The sequence below is a fragment of the Chrysemys picta genome, chromosome 9, assembly GCF_011386835.1.
Source record: "Chrysemys picta bellii isolate R12L10 chromosome 9, ASM1138683v2, whole genome shotgun sequence".
Taxonomy (NCBI): domain Eukaryota; kingdom Metazoa; phylum Chordata; order Testudines; family Emydidae; genus Chrysemys; species Chrysemys picta.
Genome location: NC_088799.1, coordinates 102100017 through 102116746, shown reverse-complemented (window position 1 = coordinate 102116746; position 16730 = coordinate 102100017). Strand labels below are relative to the sequence as shown.

The 16730-nt window shown below is 42.2% G+C and overlaps 1 protein-coding gene across 25 annotated transcripts in view; it reads right to left on the bottom strand.

The window, feature by feature from the left end:
- Positions 1-16709, bottom strand: part of KLHL13 (kelch like family member 13) — a 139070-nt gene extending 122361 nt beyond the window's left edge. For 7 of the 25 annotated variants that reach the window (XM_065556780.1, XM_065556770.1, XM_065556777.1 and 4 more), the window contains exons 1-3: positions 16529-16690; positions 2362-2470; positions 760-818 (exon numbers count right to left, since the gene is read on the bottom strand). Coding sequence is in view for 8 of the 25 variants with exons in the window: in XM_024099820.3 (XP_023955588.1) it covers positions 760-779 (20 nt within the window). In the remaining 17 variants the exon portion in view is untranslated. Of the gene's footprint in view, positions 1-759; positions 819-950; positions 2323-2350; positions 2471-16523 lie in introns of those variants that run through there. The other 18 variants (XM_042851190.2, XM_042851194.2, XM_065556773.1 and 15 more) reach the window with 11 other exon arrangements.
- Between the last annotated feature and the right edge of the window lie 21 nt (positions 16710-16730).

Sequence of the window (16730 nt, the reverse complement as noted above, 5' to 3'; positions counted from 1 at the left end):
AAGCACTAGAACTAAATTTATAGATCGTTCCTTTTGCCTTAGAGGTGAAAAGACTATGGTAGTTTTTCTTCACTTCCGGTGCTGAATTGTGGGGTAGTGTCTGTGTCCTGTCATACTGCTGCTGCATTTCAGGGCGTGGGTGAAAAGCTGGTTTTCAGAATGAATGGTATTATAGAATTTTACTATACCAGCTTAGTGTGGTACAAGTCAGAGTCCTCAATCAGAATTAGAGATTTAATTCATAAATTGACATGGACCTATTAGCAGTAGTGAAGAAAGCTCATCCTTAGGTGGCTAATTCAACCCTTCTACCATGGAGCACTGCCACTGAAGATTATTTGAAGGGACTCCTTAAAGTATCTTGTTAATCCTGCCAAAGATCATCCACAGAACAAGCTTCACAGGTTATATATCATTCATATCTATAGAGCAAATTATGTTGCATGGTTAACACTAAAGTTCATCAGTGGATCACAGTCATCATAGAATGATAAACAGCCATTGATGACAGTAACCTAACAGTACAGATAATCTATTTTTTAGTTCTACAACTTTAAGACACCATCCAAACTTCACCTTAAATTGTTTTTCAAGAGTTGCACCTCAAACTCATGTTTTTTCTGAGCTTAATGAGGACTTGAAGAATGATCAATTGTCATAAATGGAAAGCAGATTTAATGCAACATGGAATAAGGAAAAGAAATTCAATTTCATTTCTGTTCCTACACAGTAAAGTTTTGTTTTTAAACAGTTACTCACAAAGTGTCCCTCCACATCATCCCTGAAAAGCAAAATTATCTTCTGTGCTGTTCATACACCTGCAGTTGAACATACAAAAAAAAGTGGAGCAGAAAGTCACAGACTGACAGCAAGAAATAGAGCGTAGATTCCCAGATCTCAAAGATTTTAGCAAAGCAGGGCAAGCTCTGCCCAAATCATTCATACTTAACTGATTCTCTCCTTCCTTGTTCCACCAACTGTTCCCACTGACACTTAGGGATAAAAGAATGAAAGAGAAACCAAAAAATGCTTTTCTGTTGGCAAATATTACATTACTATTGCTGGGGTTCTGGAACAATTTGTATAGGGCGGGTGCTGAGAGCCACTGAACCAAACAGTAAACCCTGTAAAGGATAGAAACCACTTCAAGCCAGAGAGTGCTGCTGCACCCCCAGCACCCCTAGTTCCAACACCTCTGACTACTGCTGCTGCTGTGGGAATGAGGATGAATTATGAAAACTAATCAAGTGAGCAGGGAAACTACAGGCCCTAGATTTTTCAAATTAATCTCATGGTTTAACCTAGCTGTGCCTGACCCTGCCTATCTATCCCATGAACAGTTTACTAAAACGGAAGCTGTGACTATCTTAGGTGTGAAGGGAAGAACCAGCCTAAATTACCAGCGTGATATAAAATATGCACATTAAAAGAAGAAAACGCCTCAATTTTTATGAGCCATATTTTTTAAATGTACCACAATCATTTACAGTATCAACCCCCCCATTCTTCATTCTCAAAGGTTTAATCTTAAAATACCTTTAAAATAATGAGAGAGATTGATTCTAGTGTTCAATCATAACTCAATTTAAATTTACAGATTTTACTAAAGGGCAAACTGATGCAATTTTACTTACCAAAGCACACTACTTTCATTTGCAACTAACACAGAATTGTAACTCATACACTGCAAAGCATGTAATACCATTGAACTACTCTTATTTTTAGCTCTGAACTTATTTACTTTCCTATTTTGTATTATAAAGAAAGAAACTGCAACAAAAATTTGCTACTATATGGACTTTATATCGGTTACTTTTATGGAAGATGGTACACTGAGCTGTATAGTCCTAAAACACCTTCTGAACAGGTTGTTCTCTCATTTGCATTTATAGGTGTTAAATGAGTTGTATTATTCATGTGCATGAAGTGAAAAATAATTTCACATAAAAAGTTTATAAAATGGCACATTTGTTTAAATACACCACAAAGCTCATGGATCAGTCCTACAAAAAAAAATTAGCAATTTCTGCAAATCCCTCAGGCACTCAGCCTCAGTTAACAAATAAAGCTCCCTATACCAATACCTCCATGCAAACAAGGGCCTATACCAATTGGAAAAAAAAAAAAAACTTGAACTTTAAGGGGTGCCCTTCTGTTCAGGAGTAGGAGTCATGATAAACGCTAATCTAGAATCTTACTTAAATGGGAACTGTCAAATCAGACACATACATTAAAAGTGATTCACATGAATAAAGTGAAAGCATTACTTATTAATTCATTGTGTTCTAAGCAACACCTAGAACATGGCATTACCAAAAATGGCACCATATAAAAGAAATCCTTTAACAACCTCTAACTTGCCTGTAGTCACTTCTGTTGCCACTGCTAGAAGAACAAAGTTGTTCTCTGCTTCTTCTGTTGCTGCTGCACCTCAGGACATGCTACTGGTTCAACTGACCTTGAGGTTTTCCTATGTCAAAGAGAAGAAGTCCACTAAATAAATTTTTTAAAAAACCAAACACAAAATGTTGCTGCTAGAGATCACATTCTATCAATCTTCAACACTAAAACAAAATCATGAATTCACTCTCCAAAAGCAAGACACTCAACAAAATGCCGTTCTCCAAATTACAATCATAAAACAAACCTGGATGTGAAGTCCTGTCTGTATAATGGACAAGAAAAGTTAATCTAATTAGAATGGAGTTTGTTGCTTGATGGCTTTATTCATTCTAATACATTCCCCTAGCTGTTCCAGTAGCATTTAGGGGCCTACACAGAGCTGTTTCCAAATATATCTGGCAGGGCAAAAACCCTAGACTCAACTTTGTAATCCGTGGTTGAACGAGGTAGTGAGCCCTCCTAAACCTTCCCAAGAGTCACTGCCTGACAAGGCATTATGGAGAGAAACAGAGGTTGGCTTAGTTTTGGATCAAGGTACAAATGGAGATTCCTATGACTGGAATGCTAAAAATTAGAGCCCTGCAAATCTGCGGACCATGTTTGCGGATCAGATTCAGATACAAATTTTGTGTCCAAGCAGGGCTCTACTAAAAACCAATGGTTATAACCTATTTGGGAAGGACTGAATGGGCAAAAAAGATAAGGGAGTGGCCCTCTGGCATTACCTGTTTCCAAGTAACTGAAAACTCGGAAGAACGCTTCATCTCTTAACAGATAAAGTAAAACATGGGGTGTTGATTGTCTGTAGCAGACACCAAATAAATCACACTAGGAAACAGTATGACTGGCTCCTTACTCATCTCTGGGTATGTCTATACTACCCGCCGAAACGGCAGGCAGCGATCGATCCAGCTAGTCTAGACGCAATAAACTGACCCCCGAACGCTCTCCCGTACTCCACCGCTGCGAGAGGTGCAGGCAGAGTCGACAGGGGAGCGGCAGCAGTCAACTCACCGCAGTGAAGACACCATGGTGAGTAGGTCTAAGTATGTCAACTTCAGCTACGTTATTCACGATCCCCCCGCCCCCTAATGTAGACCAGGCCTATGATGTGTAGGCAAAAAGCAGCGTGATTATACAGGACTTAAAATTGAGGGACGCATGCTGGAGGTCTCATGCTGCTAATACTAAAACAGCCTTAGAATTTCTAAATATTATAGATGACAATTTCGTAACTCAAGAAGTACTGCATCCAACATGGGGGAATTCTATATTGGACCTTGTTTCCACAGATAGAAAGGAACTGATCACAGAACTAAAAATTAATCGTCGCTTACATACAAGTGATCATGACTTGATCATATTTATAATGTGCAAACAGAATACAGTCCAGACCACTGAGATATACATGCATACATGGAAAAGAGCCAATTTCACAAAGCTGAAAACAATTATGAGCCAAATCAGCTGGGAGGAAGAATTTAATCAGAAAAATGCAAGTGATAATTGGAAATTATTTAAGAACACTTTAGTAGATGCCCAAAACTACAAAATCCCACAATATATGACAAATGCTGTATTGATTAAAAAAAAATGAGCTGGTTTAGAAGGGAAGGGAAGACAGCTATAAAAAATAAAATAACAAATGGAAGAAAGGGGAAGTTAATAGTATTGAACATAAATGAGAAGCTAGGAATTGCAGAACATTAATAAGGGAAGCAAAGGGACACAAGGAGAAATCTATAGTCAGCAGAGTTAAGGATAAGAAGGGAAGTTTTTTAAATACATAAGGAACAAAAAAAACCCTAATATGGTCCTTTACTAGATGGAAATAGTAGAATTATCAATAATGCTGAAGAGGCAGGTTAGATTTTGTGAAAAATCCACACCCAGGAGAAGTAGCTATACCGACTAAACCCCCAGTGCAGACAACACTAGGTCAACAGAAGAATTCTTCCATCAACCTAGCTACCACCTCTCAGGGAGGTGGATTACCTACACCAACAGGAGAAACCCACCCATCAACATAGGTAGTGTCTACACTGAGCATTATAGCTGCCCTGCTGTACTGTTTTAAGTGCTGATATACCCCAAGGCTCAGGACAAGGAACAGCTGAGTATTATGCCCTAAAAATGTGTTTTTGTTCACTGCTACACAAGAAAAAAGGACAGGACTTCAAATTAATAACTATTCTCTGAAAGGTGATTTGGTTAACAGTAGTCCAACAGGTATTGTAACTGTCAAGAAAGGGAACCCAATAGTAATCAAAAACAAGTTTCACTATATATGCAGGCTTAAATAATGGTAATGGCTAGAGTCTATCAATGCAAGTCCACCTGAAGAAAAACTGATCCTGTGGGATATGCTCACTTGAGTGGAGGACTACAAAGAGCAGTAAGGTGTATGTACTCCAGATTCCAGAGTTCAGCTGCTCATTTAAGTATGAATACTTTCCTCAAGGCAGCACAACTGAACAAGTCCCTAGCTTTGATTAATCCAGGCTCAAGAACCACGGATCCAATTTTCTAAAGCACAGAGAAACCACAATCAGCAATCTGAATGCTATCTTCATTTATAGTGTACCCATTTATATTGTGCCTTGAATCTACAGTTACATTCCCCATATATTTGTAAACAGGTGAAAATTATATTTTTGAATAGTATTGATATAAATCCATTTCAGTGTAAGAACTGGACCCATGTGACACCACAAGATAACCTAGATCAGGGGCAGGAAAACCTTTTGGCCTGAGGGCCGCATCAGGTTTTGTAAATTGTATGGAGGGCCGGTTAGGGGAGGGGGTCATGGCCCGGCCCCCAACTCCTATCTGGCCCCCCGGGACTCCTGCCCCATCCAACCCCCCTGTTCCCTGACGGCCCTCTGGGATCTCTCCCCCATCCACACCCCCCCGCTCCCTGTCCCCTGACTGCCCCCGGACCTCCACCGCCCCATCCATCCCCTCCTCTCATTCCTGATGGCCCCCCCGGGACTCCTGACCCATCCAACCGCCCCTTCTCCCTGTCCCCTGACTGCCCCCTGCCGCCCCATCTAATCCCCTCTCCTTCCTGACTGCCCCCCGGGATCCCTGCCCCCATTCAACCCTGTTTCCCACCCCAACCACCATCCACACCTCCACCCCCTGACCACCACCCCAAACTCCCCTGCCCTCTATCCAACGCCCCCCCCACTCCCTGCCCCCTTATCGCGCTGCCTGGAGCACTGGTGGCCGCCACCGTACAGCACAGAGCACTGGGTCAAGACGGACTCTGCAGCTGCGCTGCTCCAGGAGCTCACAGCCACGCCGCCCAGAGCATTGCGCCAGCGGTGGAGCGAGCGAGCTGAGGCTGCGGGAGAGGGGGGAGAGCAGGAGAGGGGCCGGAGGCGAGCCTCCCGGGCCAGGAGCTCAGGGGCCTGGCAGGATGATCCCGCGGGCCGGATGTAGCCCGTGAGCCATAGTTTGCCCACCCCTGACCTGGATGCTTTTTGCCTAAACACAGAAATAGCATAGCCATGTTTTTCTGACATGAAAGTTACTTAAGATTACTACACAATTTTTGGATCAATACCCTATCAAAATCAACCCATTCAGAGCTTTTTCAGTGCCGTACTTACCATAATAATTAAAATTAAAACTCATTGAAGAGAAGACTGAAGATGTTCCTGGAACATTCAGCAACATGCTGTTGCAATCCTATACTCCACAAGCATAAAGCAGAGGTAAAAGTTGGTCTGTCGAACATCTCAACCATATTAGCCAGCACTGAAATGGGTAACTGAAGTGGTTAAGTAACACTAGGTTGTGCTTCTGGAAATATGAGTAGAGTTACCTTTCTTGAATAAAGGAACAAGGCTGCTTACGTAAACATTTCACCTGGCCTACTCCTTGCAAGAGCAAACGTCTTAAAATAGTTGGCTAGACATTAAGTTACTTTACAAAGTATTATTCCACATGCCTTGAAGTAGAAACTGAAGGCTCTTTGTTAAATGGATTAAAGGTTGCCTACTTTTACTGTACCTTATGAAAGTAAATCTAAATTTTACTAAACTACTTCACTTCTAAGAGAGATACTTTTCAGTGAATCACACTAAATTTGTGTTTGTGTGTGTACTTGTATATACATATATGAGAGAGTTAGGCATTTTTAATACCCCCACCACATCTATATGTTGGCACAAGTTACAGAAAGAGTACAAGAACTATTTTTCTGCCCTGTGACTCCAACAGTGGACCACCACCACTAATCAGACAGCCATTTAATCCATGAATTAGCATTTTCCACACCAATACTATTACTAATATAGCCTCTAAAGTAACTCGCTTTCATTACCATTTGCACACACTGACATGATTAGCAATGGGGGTGCTGCCACGTCTGGCTAGCCAATTTATGACACTTTACAGGATCTGATTTTCAGAAAGCAGGTGCTCAGCACTTACTGAAAAAACATCAGGCCCCTTTAACTGTGTCAAGTTTGAACTCATCTCAAGTATTTAAGAATCCATAAGAAACCAAGCTATACGTAATGTTTCCCAATTAACAGTAGGACTTCAGAGTAGTAAGTAGATTTTGCAACAAACTAAAGATAAAAAGGTGCAATTTTCAAAAGCACTTAAGTGATTTAGGAGTATGAAGTCCCCTTGACTTTCAGTGGGATTTGTGCTCCTAAATCACTAAGGTACTTTTGAAAGTTGCACACAAACTCAACTCTCTCAATGGCTGTAGATGGGGCAAGCCTTTTAGGAATAAGAAGAACAGGAGTACTTGTGGCACCTTAGAGACTAACAAATTTATTAGAGCATAAGCTTTCGTGGACTACAGCCCACTTCTTCGGATTAGAGCATAAGCTTTCGTGGACTACAGCCCACTTCTTCGGATACATCCGAAGAAGTGGGCTGTAGTCCACGAAAGCTTATGCTCTAATAAATTTGTTAGTCTCTAAGGTGCCACAAGTACTCCTGTTCTTTTTGCGGATACAGACTAACACGGCTGCTACTCTGAAACCTTTTAGGAATAGCATTTAACCCCTGAAGGAGAAATGATTTAAACAACATGTATCAGTTCAGTAACATTGCAGAAAGTGTATATCAAATCATTCCAACATCTGTGTACTAACGCGAATTTCCAATGCACCTCTACCTCAATATAACACTGTCCTCGGGAGCCAAAAAATTTTACCGCGTTATAGGTGAAACCGCGTTATATTGAACTTGCTTTGATCCACTGGAGTGCGCAGCCCCCACGGGAGCACTGCTTTACTACATTATATCTGAATTCGTGTTATAGCGGGTCTCGTTATATCAGGGTAGAGGTGTACCTAGCTTTTTCCAACTGAATATTTCCTGGAATAAAAAAACAGCTATTCTAGCTTCTATCCCCATGAATGTTGACATTTAGCGTCAACAACCTGAAATTCCATTCTTATTTTTCCCCACATTCAGTACATCACTAGTCCACATGCAGTATCTCATACATCATAAAAAGAAAAATCATTCATCTTGAGAGAGCTGCTTCCAGTGCCAGTGAAACTAAAACAAAAGTGTTAATTTAAATATAAATTAAGGGATTGGCGGTCCATGGCTATAGTAGAAGAATCCGACTTCCACATGTGTATATATGGGGAAGTATGTACACAGCATGCAGTGTGCATACCTATTGTAGAAACATCTATTTCATTGGGAGATATTTTCTTACATACTTTACACATACTGTAAAGCCCAAAAGTTGAGAATATCGCAGCACTAACAGCAACATAAACAGAATATTCAAAGCCACCCTTTATAAAAGTTTACCACTTAGTTCCATAAGTCTGTCAAGAGCACAGGATGCCTTCAAAAGTGCTAGTTCTACTGGACTCTATAAACCAGGAAGAAATGGTCATCTATAAAACGTCAATAAATTCCAGAAGAGAGGAACACCATGCTCATGCTAGCTGAATTAAACACCTGTATAAGCACATTTTTCAATTCCTCATCTAAAAATGCCCATTAGCTCCTTCATGTAAATCTTATGAGAATTGTGGAGGATTCCAAAAATTGCTTAAGCAGCCAACAAAGTAACCCTTGCACAATGCATTAGATGTTTTGAGTATTACTAACATACACTACCTTAACAAACATGTTGGGTATTATTAACTTTCCACATCATCCCTCAGTGCTATTTAAAAAGATAACAGTACACCTGTATTAATGTGACTGGCCAACACTATTGAGTAGTTAAGAATGCAGCATCAACTATTTCATTGTGCCTTCATTACTTTCTTTCTAAAAGAATTGTATGTGGCCATAACTTCACACCTGTCTTGCTGCACTTATGCCAGCATCCAGGACTACCTCTGTGATACAGAGCTCTGCTTCATCAGTCCCAGATGTCCAAGTTAATTTTGACACAGAACAAAACTCAGGAAAGACAGAAAGACAGAAAGACAGAAAATACCACCACATAGGCTTGTAAGCTATTATTCACTGTAGATGTTATTTAAAGACCTCCAGGGTACAGCATTTCCAACAGAGTTAACTACTGACTCCTGCAGTTATTTAAGCCTGATCTCCACTCTGAGTGGAAAAGTGGAACCACCTCCTTAGCCCTGAGGGAAAGTCAGTTTACTCACTGCAAGAGCAAGACGGTCTTGTCCCACCATTCCACACATTTCAGGCATTTCTAATGCACACCTTTCCCTGGTATCTAAGATGCAGATACAAAGTCCCACTGAACTGAAATGGATACAAAATTAAATCACTGAATTCATATATGGTGAGCTCTGATTTCCTCTAGTTCTTGCTTCAGTTGCTGCTACTTAAAACATTCAGCCTCTCCCATCTTTCTGAATGGGTACAAGACCTGGTCAAGGGTAGGGACCCAGACTAAAACAGATGTATGCTGGAGGTGAATGCCTGGCTGTGAGGAAGGGGAAGAGCATATCTGGATACAGACTGGCTAACCTAGTGAGGAGGGCTTTAAACTAAGTTCAAAGGGTGCAGGTGCCCAAAGCCCACAGGCAAGTCAAAAACAGACCTGGGAGAAGGGTCGGAATTTGGGGGGAGCCTGGGCTGTTATAGCAGGGATAAAGGAGAGACAAGACAGAACTGGGGGGGGGGGATTCAAATCAGTATCTTAGATGTCTGTATACTAATGCGAGAAGTATGGGGAATAAGCAGGAAGAACTCAAAATGCTAGTAAATAAACACAACTATGCATAGTTGGCATCACAGAGACCTGATAGGATAATACACGTGACTGGAATATTTGATATAGAAGGGTAGAGCTTGCTCGGAAAGGACAAGCACGGAAAAAAGGGAGGAGGTGTTGCCTTATATATTAAATGTATACACTTGGACTGAAGTTTAAATGGAAATAGGAGACAGACTTGTTGAAAGTCTCTAGGTAAGGATAAAAGGGGTAAAAAACAAGGGTGATAAGACCACCTAAGTAGGAAGAAGAGGTGGATGAGGCTTTTTTTAAACAACAAAATCATCCAGAGCACAGGACTTGGTGGTGATGAGGGACTTCAACTACTCAGACATCTGTTGGGAAAATAACACAGCAGGGCACAGATTATCCAATACATTCTAAGAATTTACTGGAGACAATTTTTTATTTCAGAAGGTGGAGAAAGCTACTAGGGGAGAGGCTGTTCTACATTTGATTTTGACAAATAGTGAGGAACTGGTTGAGACGCCTGAGCCCTGGGCAGGGGGGCTCAGGCTACAGGCCCCCTGCCTGGGGCTGAAGCCCTTGGGCTTTGCCCCCCGAGTGGTGCGGCTTGGGCTTTGGCCCCTCCACCCAGGGCAATGGGGCTCGGGCGGACTCAAGCTTCAGTCCCCCCTCCTGGGGTTGTGTAGTAATTTTTGTTGTCAGAAAGGGGTTGTGGTGCAACGAAGTTTGAGAACCCCTGATTTAAGTCATTGCAGCTTGGCTTGCTGGTCTGTGAAAGTTACATATTACTCTTTCCCCTCCACCTCCCATCATTCAGAAAACCCCACCCACTTTCCCCCAGTTCTTGTAAAGCTGATTTGCAGCTGGTCATTCACCAAATTCTAACTTTTCATTTTTCTATCAGATTATCAAGTCCTAGCCTTGGGATGCAATCTTTAAATTGTATACACTGGTAAAATTGGTTTTAGTGTCAGTTCATTTTTCACACCAAGAATACTGAAAGAACAAAATACTCTTAATTTTGATTCTTTACCCCTTTTTCTCAAAAGACTAAGCATCTTTAAAGTTCCGACTTTCCCCATAAAGCCCAAAACTGAACAATTTCAGCTCGTGCAATTCCAATCCAGTCTCCCCTACAAGTCTCTGCTTTTCATCAAAGATTTCACAACTATGGTATACACTAATAATTGCTGCATAATTCACAAAGAAGAACTTAAAACAAAAGCCACAAGAAATCATATGACTGTACTGTGTCATTAGTATCTACAACAAAGCACGTCTGTTTCCGTGAAAGGAAATAAAATGTTTTGTTTCCTACAGCTGAGTTTAAATTAAACTATAGCTGAGCTTACAGCAAAAAAGCCTAAGCTCTAAGAACATAACTCAATTGCTACACTCCCTCCAGAGACCTCATGCACATGATCTGCTTTTTTTAAAAGGCATAAGTTTCTCTAAATAGGCAGGGAGGCTGCAGATGTGCTGAGATCACAACCTATCATGCTGACTAATATTATCACGTGGTTTCCTTGTACTTCCCCAATCTGTATACATCTGTTGTCTCGGGTCTTATACTTCGATTGTCAATTGTCTGTTCACAGAGTGCCTAACACAATGGGGCCTTGGTCCATGACGAGGGCTCCTAGGAACTAAGAGAATACAAATAATAAATAGCCATAGGGTGGGCTATTTCAACACCCTGAATTGGCCATGGAGAGCCTTATATGAGATGCCATTCCACCTTGTTTTCAGCAGATATAGGCAAATCAATTTGGACCATAGGACAGATCTAAATTTTGGTCCATCTTGCAAATTTTTTCCACTGAAATTCAAATACGACCTTCCCTCCCTCCCCCCCAAACACACTCCCACTTAGTAACAGGTCAGTTACTTCCTCGCTATGGTTCCCCAATAAGCCCATCTATGAAAAGCTCTCTGAAGGTCAGTGGAGCCCTTTTGTCACTGCCAATATCAAGTCTCACACAGGATGCATGAAATCTGAATTCAGCTACAAGTCCAACCTCAGGAAGGTATTTTAGGTTATGTCTTCACTGCAAGAAATAAGTGTGGTTTTACATCAATGTACCTCAATGTAATGTCCTAGATGAGATAAGATAAAGGTAGTTTTTATCTAGCTGTAGCTAGTCATGGTCAAATCTACACACCCTACTTGGCATGCACCTCAAATAACTACATATAGATAAAAGCTATTGTGCTTTCTCTCCACTAAGATGTTATATTGAAATAGCTATCTTGATGTGTAAACTAGGGCTATCGATTAATCGCAGTTAACTCACGTGATTAACTCAAAAAAATTAACTGCAATTAAAAAAAATTAATTACAATTAATCGCACTGTTAAACAATAGAATACCAACTGAAATTTGTTACATTTTTGGATGTTTTTCTACATTTTCAAATATATTGATTTGTATTACAACATAGAATACAAAGTGTACAGTGCTCACTTTATATTATTTTTAATTACAAATATTTGCACTGTAAAAATGATAAAATAGTATTTTTCAATTCACCTCATACAAGTACTGTAGTGCAGTCTCTATCGTGAAAGTGTAACTTACAAATGTAGATTTTTTTTGCTACATAACTGCACTCAAACAAAACAATGCAAAACTTTAGAGCCTACAAGTCCACTCAGTCCTACTTCTGGTTCAGCCAATTGCTAAGACAAACAAGTTTGTTTACATTTATAGGCGATACTGCTGACTGCTTCTTATTTACAATGTCACCTGAAAGCGAGAACAGGCGTTTGCATGGCACTTTTGTAGCCGGCATTGCAAGGTATTTACGTGCCAGATATGCTAAATATTCATATTCCCTTCATGCTTCGGCCACCATTCCAGAGGACATGCTTCCATGTTGATGATGCTCGTTAAAAAAATAATGCATTAATTAAATTTGTGACTGAACTCCTTGGGGAGAATTGTATGTCTCCTGTTCTGTTTTACCCACATTCTGCCATATATTTCATGTTATAGCAGTCTCAGATGATGAACCAGCACATGTTCATTTTAAGAACACTTTCACAGCAGATTTGAAACAACGCAAAGAAGGTACCAATGTGAGATTTCTAAGGATAGATACAGCACTCAACCCAAGGTTTAAGAATGTGAAGTGCCTTCCAAAATCTGAGGGATGGGGCGTGGAGCATGCCTTCAGATGTCTTAAAAGAACACCACTCCGATGCAGAAACTACAGAACCTGAACCACCAAAAAATGAAAACCTTCTGCTGGTGGCATCCGACTCACAGGATGAAAATGAACATGCGTCAGTCCACTCTGCTTTGGATTGTTATCAAGCAGAACATGTCATCAGCATGGACGCATGTCTTCTGGAATGGTGGCTGAAGCATGAAGGGACATATGAATCTTTAGCACATCCGGCACGTAAATATCTTGCAATGCCAGCTACAACAGTGCCATGCGAACGCCTGTTCTCACTTTCAGGTGACATTGTAAACAAGGCAACATTATCTCCTGCGAACTGTAACCAAACTTGTTTGTCTGAGCGATTGGCTGAAGTAGGACTGAGTGGACTTGTAGGTTCTAAAGTTTTATTTTTGAATGCAGTTATTTTTTGTACATAATCCTACATTTGTAAATTCAACTTTCATTATAAAGAGATTGCACTACAGTACCTGTATGAGGTGAATTGAAATATACTGTTTTGTTTTTTACAGTGCAAATATTTGTAATCAAAAATAAATATAAAGCGAGCATTGTACACTTTATATTGTGTTGTAATTTAAATGAATATATTTGAAGATGTAGAAAACATCCAAAAATATTTAAATAAATGGTATTCTATTATTTAACAGTGTGAATAATTGCACAATTAATCGTGATTACTTCTTTTAATCATGTGATTAATCGCGATTTATTTAATCGCGTGACCGCCCTATTGTAAACACCTTTTTTTTCAGTGAAGACATAGCCCACAAAAGGATATAGAAGAAGCATACTTAGCAGAGACACTCAAATCTTCTGAGATTTATCCATACTCCATCTTTCAGATGTAGTAATCCTTTGTCACAAATACACCTCTATCTCGACATAACGCTGTCCTCAGGAGCCAAAAAATCTTACCGCGTTATAGGTGAAACCACATTATATTGAATTTGCTTTGATACACTGGAGTGCACAGCCCTCCCCCCCCCCAGTACTGCTTTACCATGTTATATCGGGTCGCATTATATCGAGGTAGAGGTGTACTAGAATAAAAAAATTCAGTGATAAAAACATCTGCAACCAGTCTTCCACCAGTGCAGCATAGTGAGATCATTTTTAAAAATTATCAAGAATAGACGCCGTCTTGAGGTAGAAAAGGACTCATCCACCACATCCGTTCAATCCTTGGTACCTCTGCTGAGACTCATGAGGAGGTCAGATGTGGTGATGATAGATTGTTAAGTGGACACCTATTCAGTGGAACCTAGACTGAGGGAGCCCAATTGAGTCAATTCCCATAAGCTATTGAAGAGCCATGAAAAAATTATGTAATATTACTACTGACACGCATTGATACTTAAAACCTAATACCATCACCTCTTTTATATAGCTAGTTCTTAAAACAAACTTCTAATTTCTCAAATTGTTTATATAACCCATGATCAATATGGCTGTCCCACACAGAGATTCGAATCTATACAACCTTTGATGCAACATAACGGGGACTTTTAGCTCAGCTAGTAGAGGCTCATGTTTTTAGAGCCAAAGGTCCGGGGTTTGACCTCCACTGCCTAATACCTCCTACGGGTGTCGTGTTACATTTAGGGCTAGTCTACACTAGAAGCACTACAGTGGTGGCATAGTGCATCTGGGGAAGACTCTATAGCCGACATAGCACTGTCCACACCAGCACTTAGTTCGGTGGCTTATTCACATCCCTGAGCAACATAAGTTATACCGACACAAGTGGAAGGGTGTACAAGCAGGGGGAAGGGTAGCTCAGTGGTTTGAGCATTGACCTGCTACACCCAGGGTTATGAGTTCAATCCTTGAGGGGGCCACTTAGGGATCTGGGGCAAAATCAATACTTGGTCCTGCTAGTGAAGGCAGGGGGCTGGACTCAATGACCTTTCAAGGTCCCTTTCAGTTCTAGGAGATAGGATATCTCCATTAATTTATTTTATTTTAAGCGCTCAGAAAGATAAAGCAGAGAATCTTAGATTTTGCAAATGGGATACCATCAACTTAAATCATTTTTGTGCCTTTTTTTACTTGCTTTTGTAACAAGCAACATCTCTGGTTACTACTATTTAAAGAAATTATGGAAAAATTACTTTACTTTGTACATGCAACCGCACTCCCTGTATAGCCAATGTCACTGTTGCCACAATGTAGTCAGTTACCCATTCCTACAGAGGGGATCTCCAGTGTCTGCTCTTTGCATCCACTTTCTGAGGGAACAGGGTTTCAACTTCATAGTTCTTTCTGCATGATTGGGGCCTTAGTCACTACTATTTTCCCTTTTGATTACAAAACTGTAGGGGAAAGTATTTTAAAAAGGAAATGTAAAAGCAAAACTGGCTGGAACTCAGGGAAAAACTACAGTGAGCTTATTATTGGAAAGCAGTTTCAACCTGACAATGTCCCTGTAAGTATTCTTGCTTTGGATGCACCGCAGCATGCTAATGTGTGCTAGAGATCCACTGCAGTTTGCTGAACTTTGCATATTAGGGAATAAAAGAACACACTTTTTTTTTTTTTTGAAGACACACTTATTTTGAAACATGTGGGCTAGTCTTAATCATCACCCAAACTTAACATGTTAAAATAGTCTGTAGTACATTTTAGTAATATTAAACAGGATTACAAAATTGGCTTTGCTATGAAATTTCTGTTGAGAAATGGGGAGAGTTCCTCAAGGTTTCTGATGAGGATTACCAAATGTATAGACTAGCAAAGTGAGAATTACTGAGGCTTCTCTGTAATATTCTGTACAATATTTAGACATAAATCACACCTCTAGATTATCTGAAGCACAATACCTCTGATGCTGACTGCAGCAGCTCAGAAAGCTGGTATCAATACAGTATCTTGTTAGAAAAAAAAATCCTCTCCTCTACCATGCAAACAAGGTAAATGACGTGCATGTGGGCATCTCTGAAGTTGTACAGAGGAACGGTGCTAAGAGCTCAGAGGGTTTCACAAGTTAGCATTGCACATTTTCATAAAGCCATGAACAGCCCTGAAGAGTGCCCAGGGAGGAACAGAGCGGGGCCTAACTGCAGAGCAGGGAGGGAGACCAGCCAAGTCAATTACTGTCACAGACACCTCTATTTCCCTCCACTTACTCTGCACCGCGGTAATGGATCCCGGGCACTCTCCCTGCCCCCGGCACCCGAAACGGGGCGCGAAAGGCAGCAGGGGGAGTCGGGGGGGGGGGGGGGACTGTGCCCGTGAAGGGTCTGTCTGGAGGGGGAAGGAAGCAGCATGGCACTTCTGCCAACTGGGGAAGGGGAGAGGGACCCAGCTTCCTGAGCAGGGGGAGGAGAGACAGACACAGGGCCCCCTCCCTCTGCCAACCCCCCCAGTCACCCCCTCTACCCCCCCACGCAGTGACCCCCCCCGCGCGCTCAAACTGAACCCCGCTATTCCCCCCGCTGTCACCCCTCTACCTCCCCCCGTGCGGTGACCCCCCCGCGCTCAGTAACTCCCCCTCTACCCCCCAGTCACCTCCTGTGACCCCCCCCGCGCGCTCAAGCTGACCCCCCTACTCCCCCCGCTGTCACCCCTTCCCCCCATGCCCCTCGCGTGGCGACCCCCCATTTTCCTCACGGGCGGGCGGGCGCGCGCAACGACCCCCCCCAGTCACCCCCTCTCCACGCCGCGCCCGTGCGCAGTGACCCCCCCTCAGCGCCCCCCGCTCACCGGGGGCGGGGTACGCGGCGCCCCCTCAGCCCAACCCTGGTGAGGGGCGCCCGCTCCCCCCGGCACCAACCCGCCTCACCCGCTGGACGCCGAAGCGCCGGCGCTGCCCCGCCGGAGAGAAGCAGGCGCCGGTCGGCTCAGTCCCGGCCTCAGGCGGCGGCTCAGCCCCGGAGCCCGCGGCCCCCGGCTCCGGAGCTTTTCAAAAGTCCCGAGTCCGGACTGGGAGACTCCCCCCCTCCCCCCCGGACCCGCTCGCCCCGCCCCCGGCCAAGATGGCGGCC